The sequence below is a fragment of the Littorina saxatilis genome, linkage group LG16 (assembly GCF_037325665.1).
Source record: "Littorina saxatilis isolate snail1 linkage group LG16, US_GU_Lsax_2.0, whole genome shotgun sequence".
In the NCBI taxonomy this organism is placed as follows: Eukaryota; Metazoa; Mollusca; class Gastropoda; order Littorinimorpha; family Littorinidae; genus Littorina; species Littorina saxatilis.
The window spans coordinates 39656544-39677164 of record NC_090260.1 but is presented as its reverse complement, the minus strand read 5'-3'; the positions used below and the strand labels follow the sequence as shown (position 1 = coordinate 39677164).

General features: G+C 41.9%; 2 protein-coding genes across 3 annotated transcripts in view; both read left to right on the top strand.

Moving 5' to 3' along the window:
• The window catches only part of LOC138951045 (uncharacterized), a 511167-nt gene that overhangs the window by 11789 nt on the left and 478757 nt on the right, over positions 1-20621 (top strand). The window contains exon 9 of one of the 2 annotated variants that reach the window (XM_070322726.1): positions 1498-3136. The exons of the other annotated variant lie outside the window; for it this stretch is intronic. Within the exon in view, the coding sequence (XP_070178827.1) occupies positions 1498-1626 (129 nt within the window). The 3' untranslated portion in view covers positions 1627-3136. Of the gene's footprint in view, positions 1-1497; positions 3137-20621 lie in introns of those variants that run through there. 2 annotated transcript variants of the gene reach the window in all.
• The window catches only part of LOC138951046 (dymeclin-like), a 40209-nt gene continuing 34111 nt past the window's right edge, over positions 14524-20621 (top strand). Inside the window, exons 1-3 of the mRNA XM_070322728.1 lie at positions 14524-14671; positions 18774-18920; positions 19499-19626. Of these exons, the coding sequence (XP_070178829.1) occupies positions 14532-14671; positions 18774-18920; positions 19499-19626 (415 nt within the window). The 5' untranslated portion in view covers positions 14524-14531. The remainder of the gene's footprint in view (positions 14672-18773; positions 18921-19498; positions 19627-20621) is intronic.

Below are 20621 nucleotides of genomic sequence, written 5' to 3'. Positions count from 1 at the left end.
GTCACAACACATGGACCACTTACAGCAAATAGGTTACTTCACATGGACCGCTTTTACAAGTCAGGTCACAACACATGGACCACTTTAAACAGGTAGGTTACTTCACATGGAACGCTTTCACCACTCAGTTCACAACACATGGACGACAGACAGCAAAAAGGTTACTTCACATGGACCGCTTTCACCAGGTAGGTTACTTTACAAGGACCGCTTTCACCACACAGGTCACAATGCATGGACCGCTTTCACCACTTAGGTCACAATGCATGGACCGCTTTCACCACTAAGGTTACAACACATGGACCGCTTTCACCACTTAGGTCACAGGACATGGACCACTTTCCCCACTTAGCGCACAACACATGGACCTCACCTCTTAGGACACATCACATTGTCGGCTTTTACCACTTCGGTCACGACACATGGACTGTTTTCACCACTTAGGACACAACATACGGTACGCTTTCACCACTTAGGACACAACATACGGTACGCTTTCACCACTTCGGTCACGACACATGGACTGTTTTCACCACTTAGGACACAACATACGGTACGCTTTCACCACTTAGGACACAACATACGGTACGCTTTCACCACTTAGGACACAACATATGGTACGCTTTCACCACTTCGGTCACGACACATGATCGGCTTTCACCACTTCAGTCACAACACATGGACCGCCTTCACCACTTAGGACACAACATACGGTACGCTTTCACCACTTAGGACACAACATACGGTACGCTTTCACCACTTAGGACACAGCATACAGTACGCTTTCACCACTTAGGACACAACATACGGTACGATTTTACCACTTCGGTCACAACACATGGAACGCTTTTACCACTTCGGTCACAACACATGGAACGCTTTTACCACTTCGGTCACAACACATGGAACGCTTTTACCACTTCGGTCACAACACATGGAACGCTTTTACCACTTCGGTTACAAGACATGGACCGCTCTTAGCACGGTTGTCACATCACAGACCGCTTTTAACGTGTAGGCCAAAAATGTGAAAGCCAATTTGAACAGGTCAGTTGGAACACGAAAACCTTGTGATTACATCAAACATGTAAGTGAGGACAATGAGATCATATGTATAACACGGCATGAACTTACTTGTAACCCTTCTGTACATATATCCGATTTTTTAATTGACAGCCAAACAGCAAGATCGCGTTGATCCTCGTGTAAAACACGATGTGTTCCGAGTTCGTGTAGGGGCATACGGGCTTTAACTTATTATTGTTTACAATATGGGTATCAGACATGTGTGCGATATCAGATGTTAATTTCCTTACTCGTTTTCTAGCACAAGAGATTAAAATCAATGAATTTGTACATGTGTTGTTGCTTTTGTTGTTTAGTTTTGTGTGTGTGTGTGTGGGGGGGGGGGGGGGGTTGAAGGGAAGATTGACCGTGAGCAATTTTGCTGCATAGCACTTAAAACCCGTTTATTTGACTTTGACCTTGGCCTTGCAGGCGTCGAACGGCCTTGTGCTGACCTTGGAGGAGGGTGACGAGGTGCAGGTGAGGATCCAGACCAACTCCGCGGGCAGACTGTACGGCCAGGAGTACAGCATCTTCACCGGCTTCTTCCTCAGTCCCTGAACACCCACCTTGACGTCATCTCTTCCTCAGTCCCTGAACGCTCACACTGACGTCATCTCTTCCGTAGTCCCTGAACGCCCATACTGACGTCATCTTTTCCATCGTACGAGGGGTGGGGGAAAATGTCTTGGCCCTTATGGGCAGGAGCTGAGCTGCGTCTGTCGTATCTCGCAATCTATGAAATCTGTCCATCCCGCGATCTCCCGCAAAGATACTTGTATGTCCTGATTTTTGTTATGAGGTCGTTTGTGATTTGAGTAACCAGTCTGACGTCATTTTCCGAAGAAGAAAAAAAGAATAGCAGCAACGTTCGAAGTAAGATGACCACGTTTTTCTTTCAAGGAATGCTATCTGTGCAGACCAAACATATTCAGCATGCTGTCATAAATGGTTAAAGTTTGAAGACTGGTAACAACGAAGGGATCTGTTGGTTTGACTTTTAATGATCAATCAGTCAAAAGAAGACAGGCAGGATGTTATCTTTAGGGTCTCTCAAAGGGCAGTCTGGATATAATGCTCTTTCTAAACCGAAAACAAATGCTCTGTTCCTTTATATGTAGGCGTCAACCTTTTATGTTTAACCCTCGTATGTGCGACATACGATAGTATCAACATCTTCACTTCGTCAGTTGCCTGAGCAAGTAATGATCCCTCGCGTGATGTATGGGGGTAGGTGCGGACATTTTGTAAACATCATCCACACAGTGTGGATACAGCTGTGAGTAAAATTTAGATTGTCTGCAGATGTTTCTTTTTACTAAAACATTGAGAACAGTGTCATGACAGTATGTCAGATCGGAAGGCATTGAGAACAGTGTCATGACAGTATGTCAGATCGGAAGGCATTGAGAACAGTGTCATGACAGTATGTCAGATCGGAAGGCATTGAGAACAGTGTCATGACAGTATGTCAGATCGGAAGGCCCGCGTGCCCTAAGTTTTGCTATCGAGTTTGAAAATGTAGAATGTGTGAAATTTACGTCGGTGCTAAAATCATAGACATTCAATTAAAGGTTGGATTTGTAAGATACGATATTGTACAGTTGCTTAAACTGACCTTTTACTCTTGTCTCTGCATTTGTGTATATACAGAGTCATTCACTCTATAAAAACAAACTTTAACATCTGATTTCACTTTTTTTTTTATATATACTGAGATGTGTTTAACTCATAGCAGTGTTTACGATGACAAAGATTCATATTTTGTATTCTACTTTCACAATTCATGAATATACACTCTCTGAATTGCATTTACCTTCGTCTTTCTAGTCGTTTTACTGTTTGCTTTTATGATTTTGAAGATCTCTTTGTAACATACCACAATCTTTTATTTGTCGCTTTTTTCTCTCATAAGTGCCTTTTGGTTGATTTACTAATGTGTAGATCAGTCTAATTTTTATCCAGTGAAATCCACTGAACTCAAATGTATCTACTGGTCGGATTAAGAAACCTTTCTGTATGTGTTTTTAACTGTATTACATGTCTGAATAATAAATTTCTTGCGATTTTTTTTTTCATTACTAGTCTTTTTCTATGCTGTGAATGTTGTTTGTGTTCGTTTCTATGGTGAGAGTAAACTGAGAGACTACTCGCTCTTTCTCTTTCTCTCTGTCTCTTTCTCTCTGTCTCTCTGTCTCTCTCTCTCTCTCACTCACTCAAGCCTTACCCTGGCCCGGGTCAGTCAAGCGTGTTGACAGAAAGAAACACGTTCTTCCCGTGATTCTGATAAACGACTTAAATTGGTGTTACTAGAATGTATGGTAGTGTCATCTGCAAACAAAATCACACAAATTCTTATTGTGATTTTCAGGGAGCATTGCATGGTTTTATTGAGTGTCTTGGAGCTGCCAGCCGATGCATGGTAAGGAAATGTTTTGCCAACAAAAAATACAAGGAGGCAGAGTGGTTTGATGAAGAATGCAGGGAAACCAGAAAAGGAGTTAAATTATGTATTTTTCGACGACAAAGACCTGGTTGAATACAAAGACCTGGTTGAATACAAAGACCTGGTTGAATACAAAGACCTGGTTGAATACAAAGACCTGGTTGAATACAAAGACCTGGTTGAATATGTCGAGGCCAACACAGTATACCGTGCTCTATTAAAACAAACAACAAGTCGCGTAAGGCGAAAATACTACATTTAGTCAATCTGTCGAACTCACAGAATCAAACTGCACGCACTGTATGTTTTCACCAAGACAATATAGTATCATCAGTCCCCCGCACGTGTAATTGACAAGCCAGTATATCGTAGTATCAGTTGCATTTAGCAGCATCGCGCTTTATTCTGTAACTTTATTCTTTTTAACTTTCTGAGCTTGTTTGGAATCCAAACATAACATATCTATGTTCAGTTTGGAATCAGGCACTGACAGGGAGGGAATAAGATGAAATTGTTTCAAACTCGATTTTTGACATTTTTATTTTCATTCGAATTGTCATATTTTTACATTTCTAAGTTTGATTAGGCTTTAATCCGATATAACATATGTATCTGTTTTTGGAGTCAGGAAATGGTAAAGAATGAAAGGAAACTATTTTGGATCGACATCTAAAAAACATTTACTTACAATTTTCAGATTTTTTAAGACCAAACTCATTAATGAATTTGTGAGCCTCCAAGCTGAAATGCAATACCAAAATCTGCCTTCCGAGTCGAAGATTAGTTGACCACAATTTTAATCCATTTGGACGAACAAATAAGGAAATGACTGTGCGGCCTTAACTTTCACTAAAAGCCGGATATGACGTCGTCGAAGACTGACATTTATCGAAAAAAGTGTGTAGTTGTGTGCGAGAGCCGCAAGAATAGTGAACTTTTGAGCACATACGTTAAGCCTCAACCATCTCTCAAAGACTCTGCAACGTACAGCATGCTGACACCCTGCCCCAGAGTCCACACAGTATTGAGCTCCTCCAGCACGACGAAGAGTCTGACGGTGATGACCTCAACATTGCCCCGGACCTTCAGTCCCGGGATACCAGGGGCGGACCACAACATTTTTATGGGGGAGTTTCCAATTTTTTTTGTAGGGACAATTCGACGACGCTCTTTACAACTAAGGAAAATGGAGCAAACTGGTGCAATTTGAGCCAAGAAACTTCCCACAATACACCTTCCAAAAAATGTAATTTAAGAAGACACATTTAGATAAAAGCAAGGACAATTGACCGATCTCGTGTAACCTGAGCCAACAAATTACCCAACTACTTTCTGAAATCGCCACTTAGAACAGAAAGGCCGGCTCCTAGGGGAAAAGTTTGATAAAAATCAAGGAAAATGGAGCAATCTGGTGCAATCTGAGCCATACGTTTTTCTTTATTTTTCTTTTCTTCTCTTTTTACATTTTTTTCTTTTTAGGCTAGGGGAGGGTTTCCGGAAACCCCGTAAGACAAAACATATCGCTAGGTTTCATTTGATTGTGATGAATTTATAACCTTTCATGAAGTAGTTTTGTTTTTTGTTTACTTTTGCTAATTTGCCAGTTCGTTTTTGGAACTTTGCAAAGCAGTGTCGTGTCGTCTGTTTAGGTCTGGGGAAACGCCAATGAAAAGAGCCGAAGAATCCCCGAGCGTTTCTACTGGGTTTGCTTTTGATTATCCATGTATAACCTGCTTCCTGCAACTATGGCAACCGGGGATTTATTGCATGGGGAACATGGGATTTATTTCCCAGCTGCTTGTGAATGAAAACTCGTGAAAATGATGACAAATGCATTTGTTTGATTACGTGCTGCATTGGGGTTGTTCAGTTTCAGGATTCATCATATGTTCTCTGCACTAGCGCATGCAGCTGTACTGAGATTACTGCGACCTCAAGTTTCAAGCGGAAGCCATACGGAAGCTTGTCAATTCTTTTTCACGTGCCATAGACACAAATCTTAATGTACTATCACATCCACACCCAGATTGCATGTTTAATGTTGAAAATGTTCAAAATAAAAATGCGATGACACATGAGAGGCCATGGCAGTAAATACATTTCTAGAAATCAAGTATATAGGCCTAGCTCCAGTCAAAGTGAACATTACGACTGTGTAGAAGACTTTTCCTCACAGTAACACATGTTTATGCAAATACAGATAGGCTGCACCCTAACGAGATATTGCATACATTAGATAGCAGATAGCCCGAAAAAAAAACATTATCTGCATAACATACATAGTTCTGGATACAAGCCCGCCCGCCATCCTGACCTCAGGTCAAAATGAGTTCGGCTCATTCTATGCCTTGGTTTTCCTTGTCTGGCGAGGAAATCGATTTTTTTTTTACATATTTAGATCTTTTCGTAATGCGTTATGGATATAAGCAGATTCGCGATCGTCGATAATGATTTTTCATGGTGTTGTGTAATTTTTAAATTACAAAGGAATTGATATGTAAGACAGTTTCAAGCGAGCTATTTTTCGCGGCTGTATTTACTGTGCAAACAACTCTAAATATGGCAAAAGTGTCACGTGATAATCAACCGTTTGGTTTCGGCGCTCGCTGGAGCAGACGATTTTTTCTGACAGTGATGCAACCATATATTACGGTCTCCTTCCGGCAGCAGTCCCAAAATTTCGACTTGTTTTGACCTTAGAACGATGTCTTTATCATAACTGTGAAGAACAGAACGGAGATCACTGTCGAAGTCGGCCAATCTGCAATCATTTTCGTCTCGCGAACACTGCTCGCGAACAACATATGGGAGATAACTCTGAATTCTTGTTTTGATAGATTCGCGTAGGACTTTAGCGTCCGGTCAGAGACTAGATAACTGGCGATAGCCGTGGAGCGATGATGATCAGAATGGCCCGCTGGCTTCTGCATGAAATAACAACAAGAACGCTGAGGCGTATCTAACCGTTCAGTCAAGGGAATGCACGCTAAAGTACGCCCGTTTAGTATTCGCATTCCGAACACACACACACACACACACACACACACACACACACACACACACACACACATTCTGCAGAGAGAGCTAGAGAGAGAGTTGTGGTCGGTGTTCTGTCACTGATTCAAGACCCTTGATTCGAATCGGAGTCAAGGGTAACAACTTACATTGAGCACTTTTCCGGACTGTGTATTTTTTCACAGAGAGAGAGAGACTGAAAGAGAGAGAGAGAGAGAGAGAGAGAGAGAGAGAGAGAGAGAGAGAGAGAGAGAGAGAGAGAGAGAGAGAGAGAGAGACAAGACAAGACAAGACAAGACAAAATCTTTATTATCGAGGGTAATAGATAAGCAAGAATTTTATCAAATTAAAAAAATTAAGAGAGAGAGAGAGACCGAGACCGAGAGAGAGAGAGAGAGAGAGAGAGAGAGAGAGAGAGAGAGAGACCGAGACCGAGAGAGAGAGAGAGAGAGGGAGATTATGAAGTAGACAGAGTGGTAGTGGTTATGGTGATAGCGATAATCTCCCCTGCCAGAGAGAGAGAGAGAGAGAGAGAGAGAGAGAGAGAGAGAGAGAGAGAGAGGGAGAGAGATGTTTTACAAACTATCCGTTTGCTTGTTTATTTGCTTGTTTGTTTGTTTGTTTCTCGGGGTTTCCTGTGTATTCGTATCTTGTGTTGCGTGCTTTGCCTGTCCGAATGGCAAGTTGCAAACATTGTCCCAGGCAGGTTTCACAATCTTCAATCACAGACTTCCTTTTTTTTCAACAAAATCAATCTTGACAGAGACCTTTGAAATAATGTTTTTATTAAAGCCTTACATCCTCCTGGATGGAATCAAGACAAAAACTTGTATGCAGACGCATTCTTGTCGACATAATGTGATATCTTGTTACAGAACTCTATCAAACAAAGGGATAGACTTAAACAGAATTGGATAACCATTTATTCAAAGAATATTGTCCAGAGGCTTTAATAAATTAAGCAATAACAATGCAAGCAAAATATCATTTCCGAGCTCAGTGAAAAAAGCAGCAAATAAGGACTAATTATGGGAATTCCGTTCTTCTGAACTGCTATTTCGCTGTGATGCACGTCATGAGCATACCTTCAAAAAGTAACAATGTTAATTGCACTCTATTTCTCTTTTTTTTTTAAAGTAGAATCATTGACCAATGAAAATAAAACGATCTTGGAAAAAAAGTTGCATATTCTTAGAAATAAATACCTGAAAATGTAACCCTACCCTCTAAATGGTGACATCATGACAGCGAAAAAAATACCGAACAAGTCATGTGAAACGATAATAAAACATTAAGTTGATTTGAAACTAAAAGATCAACATTGGAACCAGGGACGAGTCATTAACAATGCTAGTGAGATTTGGCTAGCCGAAAGCAGAAGACCGAGACGGGTTGCCTCTGCGATGCATATGAACAAAAAAGGCGATTTTTCTCATTTGAGCAGATTTTCACACTAAGCATGACATATCTGTTTATACATTGGGATCCAGGAAATCGAAAGGATACAATACAATGACTTTTGAATCTGTAATCAAAAGTGTTATTATTATTTGCAATTTTTGGAATGTTATGTAACAAATTTAATAATACAATTCTGAACTTACATAACTTGACGAAATGTAAAACAAGTCGCGTGAAGCGATATATAAACCTGTAGTCAATCTATAGGCATCAAATTGAAGGATAAACTCAAAAAAACAGTCATCGGCGAGACTAAATTCAGATAGTCTTGGATACCCGAAAACCGTCACGGGTCACGGGTCACACTCGTCTCCGCGAAGCATACTCCACCTGTTTTCTTTAATTCTGAACGCGTTTTTAAAGTAAACATTACATATGTATATATATTTTAAATCAGAAAAAGATAAGAAGTACAATGCAGTAATGTTTGAATCTGTAATGAAATATTTGTTATTGATGACAATTTAATGAGCGAACTTATTCGCTTATTTTCAAGCTACCTAGCTCTAATGCAATATCAAAGTCCCGACTGAGTCAAAGATTACTTGACAGTTCCGCCCCAACTATCACAAAAACAGAAAAGATGTCCTCAAAGACTGTGGCAGAGTACCTTAACGCAGTCCTAGTATATCCACTACAGACTGAACTGTGGCATAGTACCTGGACGCAGTCCCAGTATATCCACTACAAACTGAACTGTGACATAGTACCTGGACGCTGTCCCAGTATATCCACTACAGACTGAACTGTGATATAGTACCTGGACGCTGTCCCAGTATATATCCACTACAGGCTGAACTGTGGCATAGTAATTGGACGCCTTGCAGTATATCTACTACATACTGAACTGTGGCATAGTACCTGGACGCTGTCCCAGCCCACTGCAGACTGAACCTTAATTGGCACAAGAATCAGAGAGGAAGAGGTTTCTTTCTTTCTTTATTTGGTGTTTAACGTCGTTTTCAACCACGAAGGTTATATCGCGACGGAGAGGAAGAGGTAACCTTAGCCAATGGTGAAAAGGTGGTTAACAACAACCAAGGGCTGTTCTCTGATTCTGAGTCTTGCCATTTCCACTTGAACATCAGCGCACACTTTGATCTTTTTTTTAAAATCCAAGTTGAGGAGATGCAGACCATCGAGAGTGTTGGCCCTACTTAGAGCAAGGTGAGATCATTACACCCTAAAAGTGTGCACAGTTTTAGAGGTCTAGCTTGAAAAACATCAGAGATAACCCCAACGTTAAGGATTTTTGTCTACGGACATGGGGATGGACACATGTGAATCCTAATACTCACCATTACATAGGTGAGTCAAAAACACTGCCCTAAAGTTTGGCATTTGGAAAGTTAAAACAAGTCGCGTAAGGCGAAATTGCTACATTTAGTCAAGCTGTGGAACTCACAGAATGAAACTGAACGCACTGCATTATTTCACAATGACCGTAGTTCACCGCTCGTGCAAAAGGCAGTGAAATTAACGAGCCTGTTTAGTGCGGTAGTGGTTGCGCTGTGCTGCATAGCACGCTTTTCTGTACGCTTCGTTTTAACTTTCTGAGCGTGTTTTTAATCCAAACATATCATCTATATCTATATTGGGCTTGTGTGTGTCTGTCTGTCTGTCTGTCTGTCTGTCTGTCTGTCTGTCTGTCTGTCTGTCTGTCTGTCTGTCTGTCTGTCTGTCACTTCGCGATGCACGGCCAAAGTTCTCGATGGATCTGCTTCAAATTTGGTGGGCATATTCAGGTAGACCCCGGACACAATCTGGTCGATGAAAATTTTCAACACGTGCTCTAAGCGCGGCGCGGTGAACCGATTTTGGTTTTTCTGTAGATCCATTTCCAGTAACTCTTCCTTATCTTCTCCAGTGTTTTGCGCGTTTATCTTCCTTCCTTCGTGTGGCGTCAATCACGTCAACACGTGCTCTAAGCTGGCTAAGCCGGCGAACCGCCACGCCTGCATACTCCGTCTCGCGATCATTCCGGCGAAGCAGGTGCGAACGGCAACGCTGCATACTCCGTCTCGCGATCCACCCGACGAAGCGGGTAATCATCTAGTATCTATATGTTTTTGGAATCAGGAACCGACAAGGAATAAGATGAAAGTGTTTTTAACTTGATTTCGTAAATTTTATTTTAATCATAATTTTTATATTTTTAATTTTCAGAGCTTGTTTTTAATCCAAATATAACATATTTATATGTTTTTGGAATCAGAAAATGATGAAGAATAAGATAAACGTAATTTAGGATCATTTTATAAAAAAATAATTTTAATTACAATTTTCAGATTTTTAATGACCAAAGTCATTAATCAATTTTTAAGCCTCCAAGCTAAAATGCAATACCAAAGTCCGACCTTCGTCGAAGATTGCTTGGCCAAAATTTCTATCAATTTGATTGAAAAATGAGGGTGTGACAGTGCCGCCTCAACTTTTACAAAAAGCCGGATATGACGTCATCAAAGACATTTATCGAAAAAATGAAAAAAGTATCTGGGGATATCATTCCCAGGAACTCTCATGTAAAATTTCATAAAAGATCGGTCCTATATGATCGTGACTGGCTGTCTTTCCAAGTTGGAACGTTTTCAATCTGCTGTCTGACGTCATCAAAGTGTTGAAAAACGTACGGCGATGTCTATAAAACTCTCACTTGACCACAACATTCACAATGCCGTGCATTCAAGGATTGAAAAAAACACGGGCATTGATCAGACACAGTCATTGAATGTTGTTATTTTACACATGAATCTGCTTAACATTTGGTAAGAAATGACCGTCAATCTAGTAGTGCCGGGCGGTCGTGAGAATTCAAGGTTTTCAGAGACAGACAGTAAATAACGTGTTCTGAAATGAACACATGCCGAAAAATTCTTTAGTCAGCCAGTTGATCATCTGCCTGACAACGGATAGGAAGTGTAAAATTGGTCGCATCATGACAATTTGCTGTGTATGGCGGTTATAACAGAGGATTTGTCTGCAGGGCGGTCGTGAGAAAAAATGAGACGGACACCTTGCCCGAGTGACAAAATGACCAAGCGCAAGTAGAATAAGCCGTAGTTAGCCTTTCAAAACCATTTCATGTCGTGATTTGATGGAAATTCCTACTTATTAAAAGCATTTTACGTCCAAACCTTTTGACAGCCATTCAAACTGAACAGATTTGTAATTAATGTTTTTGAGACGGACACATTTAGAAAAAAGACCGTTTACTTCGCATGCAATTGTATCGAATAAATATAAACACATTCATTGTTTTTTTTAACTAAGTGTGTTCATCTATCTCTGTTCTTTGGTTTCTAATGTACTTTTAACTGGATTTCTTTGTGTGTTTTTGTACTGGTGCCTTTGTCTATTGCAATGTGGCTAAAAAGGGAAATCGTGTCCGTCTCATTTCTCACGACCGACCTACCTCTTTCGCAGGTGTGGAATACAAACTTGACTTGAATTCGATCAAAGTTTATTTTTCATATGTAAATTCCGAGGACATTCGACATAGACCAGTGAAAATTCACGACTAAACAAAACGAAACGTTTTATTTAATATCAAAGTCAGGGACATACCCGACTCTGAAGACTGTGAAACCTGTCCCCAGCTTATCATTCGTCAATGCCTTCACCCTCAACATTAAAACGCCCCCCCCCCCTCTCTCTCTCTCTCTCTCTCTCTCTCTCTCGTCTCTCTCTGCTCTCCCCCACCTCCTCTGCCACCACCACTATCACCATAACCACTACCACTCAGTCTCTGTCTGCTTCGTAATAGATTATCCCCTGCCAGAATGACTACCAAGCTTATTCTGCAATGATTACTCCCTTGCAAGGGAAGTAAACCGGAAGTAGAATCAGCAGCGAGCAACGACGTGGAGAAAATATTTGACGACATAAAATCCACGGAAGTTTACACAGTTGTGTCTGACCTTTGACTGTAGTCTCCTGTCTTCACGTAGAACGCATTTTTTGATTGAAAAGGTTACATTTCGTCGGAAATGTCCACATGCTACGACTTGATTATGAGGTAAACAAATTTGTTCTGTGCGAACTGCGATACAAACTGAGCACTGGCCTGCCTTCTTCAACTAGTTAGCCAGACGATTTTGTTTCTGTTCTTTTCAAAACGTTTGATATTTTGACAGATTGTGTATGTTTCCAGTATTGTCTGACAACTATTTCTGTCTGGACAGGTAGGCTTGCTTGAAGTGTCGCAGTTGTGCATCACATGGACACATAGAAATTACACTAAGCATGTACGTTTCCGCCTATGAAATAAACAGAGAATATTAAGTTACTACATGGCTTGCTATGTCGTACCAGATTTACACGAGTTGTTTTTTTAAATATTGAACTGCGAGCTGTTCACTATTTGAAAAAGCAACGAGTGTAAATCTGGTACGACACAGCAAGCCATGTAGTATTCTGTTTATCCTACGTATGTACTTACGTGTATTTAGTTTTCATTGAAAATGTCCTGCAGTCGAGGAAGACGCTTGTTTTGGAACCTCGATCTCTTCTAAAGCCTCGTGCAATCTATTATGTCAAAGTAAAGAAACGTCACTCTGAAAGTGGCGGGAGAGTGAGGAGAATGTCTTTTTTACCTGATCCAAACGAGTTGAATTTTAGCTTCAGAATGCACCAGATTGCACAGATTTTAATGTACCATTTAAAAAATAATAAAAAAAAGGGATTTCCTCTTTTTTCATCACAAGAGAGTCCCACCCCTGAATAGTTGCAGCTGTGATGTAATAGTTGCAGCTGTGATGTAATAGTTACAGCTGTGATGTAATAGTTGCAGCTGTGATGTAATAGTTGCAGCTGTGCGGGTATCATATCCAAGTGTAACTTCAGTATAACCTGTGGCCATGAACTGGTCAGGTGTGTACCTTGTCAACAAAAATAAAAAATGTATCCAGCATCAGAAAAGTCAAGGACAAAACAAACAAATCATGTTGTGAATGCAGGAGATATATTGAAGATTAAAACACTCAATAACACCTGGGCTCACAGCAAACATTTGCTGATACATGTATATGTCAGGCCTGAAAGTGGCGAGTATTTTACTCGCAATGGCGAGTAGAAACCTGTAACTGGCGAGTAGAAATGTTCATCTACTCGTTAAATATAAGTAGAGTTGCTGAAACAAATTGTTGGTTTGGCTAGTAAAGTTTGCTCTCTGGTTTGTACATTTTCAGAATCACACGATTTTTGACTCACATGCGAAGCAAAAGTGAGTATGTACTCACCCGAGTCGTCCGTCCGTCCGTCCGTCCGTCCGGCCGGACGTCCGGAAAACGTTGGATATTTCTTGGACACTATTCAGTCTATCAGTACCAAATTTGGCAAGATGGTGTATGATGACAAGGCCCCAAAAAACATACATAGCATCTTGACCTTGCTTCAAGGTCAAGGTCGCAGGGGCCATAAATGTTGTCTAAAAAACAGCTATTTTTCCCATTTTCTCTGAAGTTTTTGAGATTTAATACCTCACCTATATGATATATAGGGCAAAGTAAGCCCCATCTTTTGATACCAGTTTGGTTTACCTTGCTTCAAGGTCAAGGTCACAGGAGCTCTTCAAAGTTGGATTGTATACATATTTTGAAGTGACCTTGACCCTGAACTATGGAAGATAACTGTTTCAAACTTAAAAATTATGTGGGGCACATGTTATGCTTTCATCATGAGACACATTTGGTCACATATGATCAAGGTCAAGGTCACTTTGACCCTTATGAAATGTGACCAAAATAAGGTAGTGAACCACTAAAAGTGACCATATCTCATGGTAGAAAGAGCCAATAAGCACCATTGTACTTCCTATGTCTTGAATTAACAGCTTTGTGTTGCATGACCTTGGATGACCTTGACCTTGGGTCAAGGTCACATTTATTTTGGTAGGAAAAATGTGTAAAGCAGTTTTTAGTGTATGATGTCATTGCTAGGTTTAGCTGAAGGTCAAGGTCATGTAAAGGTCAAGCATGTGAGTCGTATGGGCTTTGCCCTTCTTGTTTTGACTTTCAGGGCTGTACGTTGTTTATTTCATGATAAAAATTGAATAATTAGTCTTGTTTAAACAAAACATTTACTGATTTTGAACGTCTGTTTTTATCTATAGCAAATAAAAGTGAACAGCACAAGTTCAAAACTGGTAGGGGGCCCGGGTAGCTCTGGTGGTAGAGCACTGGACTTGTGATCGTAAGGTCGCTGGTTCGAATCCGGGCCGGGACGGACACAGGTCAACCTTATGTGCAGACCCAGAGACGGTATCCATCTCCCACCCCCGTGTCACCACAGTGGCACGTAAAAGACCTCGGTCATTCTACCATAAGTGCAGATAGCTGATACCACCTAAACACGCATACACTTGTGTATCTCATCTAAAGTCGGGTTAAAACCCGGGAACATTGCCCCTAATGGCTTTGCCGTGAAGGCGTAAAACTTGAATTTCTCTTTTCAAAACTGGTCGACTTTGTCCCTCTTTAGACTGTGAGGTAGAGCGTCCACCACACATCACCTGCAGGTCCAGTGGGCAGACAAGCGGTCAGTCATCATGGGGGCGTCCAGCAGCAGCCTGAGTGAGCTGGGGCACAACGACTACCTGAAGCGACTGTCCGGCACCGAGCCCGTCAACCCCATGGACCCCTTCTGGAACCAGCTGCTCTCCTTTTCCTTCCTCATCCCTGTGTCAAGGTAATGCACTTTTTTTTCATTTTTTTTCATTCATGGGCTAAAACTCCCACGTTCACTCGTGTTTTTGCAAGAGTGAAGTTTTACGTGTATGACCGTTTTTATTGAGTCACTTGAGAAAAAGTGACTATGTAATCGGTCAGTGTTAGTCTGTCCGGCCGGCCGTCCGGCCGGCCGTCCGTAGACACCACCTTAACGTTGGACTTTTCTCGGAAACTATCAAAGCGATCGGGCTCATATTTTGTTTAGTCGTGACCTCCAATGACCTCTACACTTTAACGATGGTTTCGTTGACCTTTGACCTTTTTCAAGGTCACAGGTCAGCGTCAAAGGAAAAATTAGACATTTTATATCTTTGACAAAGTTCATCGGATGTGATTGAAACTTTGTAGGATTATTCTTTACATCAAAGTATTTACATCTGTAGCCTTTTACGAACGTTATCAGAAAAACAAGGGAGATAACTAGCCTTTTCTGTTCGGCAACACACAACTTAACGTTGGGCTTTTCTCGGAAACTATAAAAGTGACCGGGCTCAAATTTTATGTGAACGTGACTCATTGTGTTGTGAATAGTAATTTCTTCCTGTCCATTTGATGCCTCATATAATATTCAGAACTGCGAAAGTGACTCGATCGAGCGTTTGCTCTTCTTGTTTACCTAGTCATTCTGGCGGAAAAATCTCCACCCTTAACCCACCAGGCGGCCGCAGCCGGGATTTGAACTTATGACCATCTGATTAGGAGGCTGATGTCTTGCCACTGCGCCCGTCTGTAATAAACCATCTTCACAAATAACTCTGTCGTCTTTGTGTGGGTTGTGGAAGCGTTAAGTTGGTTAACCTTTTCCTGCAAAATGGTAGACAGACCTAGGAACCCATACGATTGCACCGTATTTTGTACGCATGATTGTCCAAAATACGAGCAGTACGGTTAGTAGAAATAAATACAACGAGAAAATCTCCTGGACTAGTTTTCTTTACAAGCGCTTCTCGAAGCCGATCCAGTATTTTGACACATAAATACAGTTTTTGTCAGTAAACATTGGAAGAAGCTTTTGTTTTAAATGTGTCGGTAAACTTAATTAGCGGTGTGACGGATGCGTGTGAAGCATGTTTGAATCATGGATGTTCAAATCCCGTGTGGAGTACGCTCATTGGCTCACGTAAGTATAGCCTATGCGATGCTAACTTTTGTCTGTCTGTGCGTGCGTGCGTGTGTGATAGAAACTTTAACATTTGACTGAACACCGAAATACTAATTTTACCGGGTTATTATCCAAGCAACAGCTTCAAAGTATTGAAGCAATGATCAACATTTCGTCGGCACGTATGTAGATAAAGTGTGTATCCAAAGAAAACGGGTGGTGGTGGGTTTTGGGGGGATAAAAACAGGTGACTGATTTGTGTTGTGTGTGGTATGTAGACCAGGTCAGGGGTCAAGGTTAGGTCAGATCGCGTGAAGGATTGTGGTATAGATTCACTTCTCAGTTCTAACCGAGCTGCATTCGCCGATTCGGGGAAGACGATTTCACATTGTTCGGTTTTGTAGCGGCTCCAGAAAAAATAGATAAAGAAGATACCAAAGGAGATTTCCTACAGGTTGATCTGCACAGCGTGTTTTCAGTGTCTGCGCGAGGAAGCGCTGTCGAAAGGGCAGTGTCGATCTTAGTGGCAGTCGTGTCCCCGTAACTCGTAAGTAGGCTACAGACAGACAGATCTAGATCTAGCGTCTCCCACTCTTGCACCGTGTCTATGCTTACTGTGTGTGTGTATGTGTGACGGAGTGATTTAGTTTGTGTTACTGTTTGTCGATTTCTTACGGGAGCCTCGAAGGCTTCGCCTCTTGTTTTTCTGATATTACACCAAGTTTGTTTGAGAATACTCCCAAGTCCAAAACAGGGATTCCTGCAAAACGGCAGAGAAACAGTAAGGGGCCTTACCAGGGGTGTGGCAGACATGGAGACACGGATGTGTTTCTGGCACACCCCTCACTAGTGGTCAGCTCTGCATTGTTTGCAAGTCGTTTTGCGACGGGCGCAGTGGTAAGACGTCGGCCTCCTAATCGGAAGGTCGTGAGTTCGAATCCCGGCCGCGGCTGCCTGGTGGGTTAAGGGTGGAGATTTTTCTGATCTCTCAGGTCAACTTATGTGCTGACCTGCTAGTGCCTTATCCCCCTTCGTGTGTACACTCAAGCACAAGACCAAGTGCGCACGGAAAAGATCCTGTAATCCATGTCAGAGTTCGGTGGGTTATAGAAACACGAAAATACCCAGCATGCTTCCCCGAAAGCGGCGTATGGCTGCCTAAATGGCGGGGTAAAAACGGTCATACACGTAAACCCCCACTCGTGCAAAAAACACGAGTGTACGTGGGAGTTTCAGCCCATGAACGCAGAAGAAGAAGAAGAAGAAGAAGAAGTCGCTTTGCAAGAAACGGTCACTCTCCCACAACCCATACAAACCCGATGATGTTATTGTCGGAATTTGTCTCTTGTCTCACTATCTGTCTCCTGTCTCACTATCGGTCTCTTGTCTCACTATCTGTCTCTTGTCTCACTATCTGTCTCTTGTCTCACTATCTGTCTCTTGTCTCACTATCTGTCTCTTGTCTCACTATCTGTCTCTTGTCTCACTATCTGTCTCTTGTCTCACTGTCTGTCTCTTGTCTCACTGTCTGTCTCTTGTCTCACTATCTGTCTCTTGTCTCACTATCTGTCTCTTGTCTCACTATCTGTCTCTTGTCTCTCTGTCTGTCTCTTGTCTCACTATCTGTCTCTTGTCTCACTATCTGTCTCTTGTCTCACTATCTGTCTCTTGTCTCACTATCTGTCTCTTGTCTCACTATCTGTCTCTTGTCTCACTATCTGTCTCTTGTCTCTCTGTCTGTCTCTTGTCTCACTATCTGTCTCTTGTCTCACTATCTGTCTCTTGTCTCACTGTCTGTCTCTTGTCTCACTATCTGTCTCTTGTCTCACTATCTGTCTCTTGTCTCACTATCTGTCTCACTATCTGTCTCTTGTCTCTCTATCTGTCTCTTGTCTCACTATCTGTCTCTTGTCTCACTGTCTGTCTCTTGTCTCACTGTCTGTCTCTTGTCTCACTATCTGTCTCTTGTCTCACTATCTGTCTCTTGTCTCACTATCTGTCTCTTGTCTCACTATCTGTCTCTTGTCTCACTATCTGTCTCTTGTCTCACTATCTGTCTCTTGTCTCACTATCTGTCTCTTGTCTCACTATCTGTCTCTTGTCTCACTATCTGTCTCTTGTCTCACTATCTGTCTCTTGTCTCACTATCTGTCTCTTGTCTCACTGTCTGTCTCTTGTCTCACTATCTGTCTCTTGTCTCACTGTCTGTCTCTTGTCTCACTATCTGTCTCTTGTCTCACTATCTGTCTCTTGTCTCACTATCTGTCTCTTGTCTATCTGTCTCTTGTTTCACTATCTCTCTCTTGTCTCACTGTCTGTCTCTTGTCTCACTATCTGTCTCTTGTCTCACTATCTGTCTCTTGTCTCACTATCTGTCTCTTGTCTCACTATCTGTCTCTTGTCTCACTATCTGTCTCAGGCTTACAACCAGGCCTGGGAACTGCCGTACCTGCGGTGTTGGTCAGGTAAACAGAACCTGACCACCCTCAAAGTCGCATTCGTTAAGTGAATGACACTCAGCTGTGTGATCCCAGCCTTCCCATAGGAACCATAGCACTTCCACTCTGGGTAGGAGCCAGCCCTAGCCCGAAAAGACCCACTGCATCTGCAGTGTTTGTATGGCTTTAAAACTAAAAAAATAAAAAAAAAATAAAAAGTTTTACATTTGACCAGAATTTTCACTGGCCAGCCGGGCGAACTGCCAGGCGGTTTCTGCTAGCCCGGCGGATTTTTTCTCCACTGGTAATCGGGCGGACGATTTGGCCATCCCTGCTCTCTTGTGTGTCTTGAATGTGGGAGGGGAATCCTGGCCGGGTTACTTCGGCCTCGTCATCCATCTCCCGACCCATCAGACCACACTTCCAAGCGTAACATGAGTCTTCGACAACGGAGAACAGATAACAGCCAGGCCCTGTTGATGATGACTGGACTAACCAAAGTGTTGTCGTTGTTGTTGCAGCGCCGATGCCAGACTGTTGGAGGAGTCAACGTCGCTGATTGCGCGAAATTTTGCCATCAACAACTGTCACACAGGCAACCTGCAGGCCTTGGTTCACAACTTTATGATCCGCGCCACAGAGCTCAAGGCCTCCGCTCAGTGCGAAGAGTGAGTCGTTTTTTCCCTAACTCACACGTACACACACACATACACTCACATATCACACACACGCACACACGCATACACACACAAACACACACCATGCACACATACACACACCACACATAAACACACACACAACGTGCACACACACACATACTGACACACACACATAGATAACACACACATAGATAACACACACACATACACACATAGATTGTGAAGTGAACCCTATGTGTACAAATTCTTCATCCTTTATGCATGTAAGAGACAGTGTATGTTGAGAATTTTTCTTTTCATTTTCTGTCAGTGGGACCCTCCAATTTATGACTCCTTCCTTGTTAAACCCTTGTTTTCCCAGACTTTCTGTTCACAACCTCTGTCAAATTACCCCCATTTTAAGACTTCTTCCTTGTTAAACCCTTGTTTTCCCCGACTTTCTGTTCACAACCTCTGTCAAATTACCCCCATTTTAAGACCCCCTTCTTTTTTTAAACCCGATTTTCTAAGATTTTTGGAATTGTTAAAAGGGGGGGTTCCACTGTATTACCTGAGTGGCCACTCTGAACGCTCTATGTTTCTTGCAGCAACATCTTTATCTGGCAGACCTACAACTCTCTCTTCATCATCCGCTGCCTGTGTAAATACTTCGTGGAACACCTGTCTGAGGAGCTGCTGATTCAGCAGTTTGACTGCCGACCTCCCAATGCTGATGGTAAGCCGGCCGCTGCCTATGTCTGGGATTTTGTTAGAGATATGTTGAAGACTAGCACATTGGCTGCTGTGAGTGTGGGATTTTGTTAGAGATATGTTGAAGACTAGCACATTGGCTGCTGTGAGTGTGGGATTTTGTTAGAGATATGTTGAAGACTAGCACATTGGCTGCTGTGAGTGTGGGATTTTGTTAGAGATATGTTGAAGACTAGCACATTGGCTGCTGTGAGTGTGGGATTTTGTTAGAGATATGTTGAAGACTGGCACATTGGCTGCTGTGAGTGTGGGATTGTGTTAGAGATATGTTGAAGACTAGCACATTGGCTGCTGTGAGTGTGGGATTTTGTTAGAGATATGTTGAAGACTGGCACATTGGCTGCTGTGAGTGTGGGATTTTGTTAGAGATATGTTGAAGACTAGCACATTGGCTGCTGTGAGTGTGGGATTTTGTTAGAGATATGTTGAAGACTAGCACATTGGCTGCTGTGAGTGTGGGATTGTGTTAGAGATGCTGAAGACTAGCACATTCGTATCCTTGGCACAAAGGGTCAAAAATCCAAAAAATAAGCCCTTAAAAAAATAAGGCCTTATTTTTGAAAATATGCCCATATTTTTGAAAATAAGCCCTTATTTCTAAAATAAGGCCTTATTTTCCATTATTAAGGCCTTAAATCTTTAAGCCCTTAAAAAAATATGGGCATAAAAAAATAAGCCCTTATTTGAAAATAAGGCCTTACGAGAAATAAGGCCTTATTTCTGTAAGACCTTAATAAAAATAAGGGCATAAAAAAATAAGGGCATAAAAAAATATGGGCATAAAAAAATAAGGGCATAAAAAAATAAGGCCTTATTTTTTTACCAATCATGAAGCTGAATAGAATTTGGCTTCGCCGCTCATGCGCAGAGATCTCATAACAAACATGGCGAATGGGGAGATCGTGATGAATTTTTGAGAAGAATTTGTGCTGAAATTGCAAATTGCGAGAGAATTGGGGT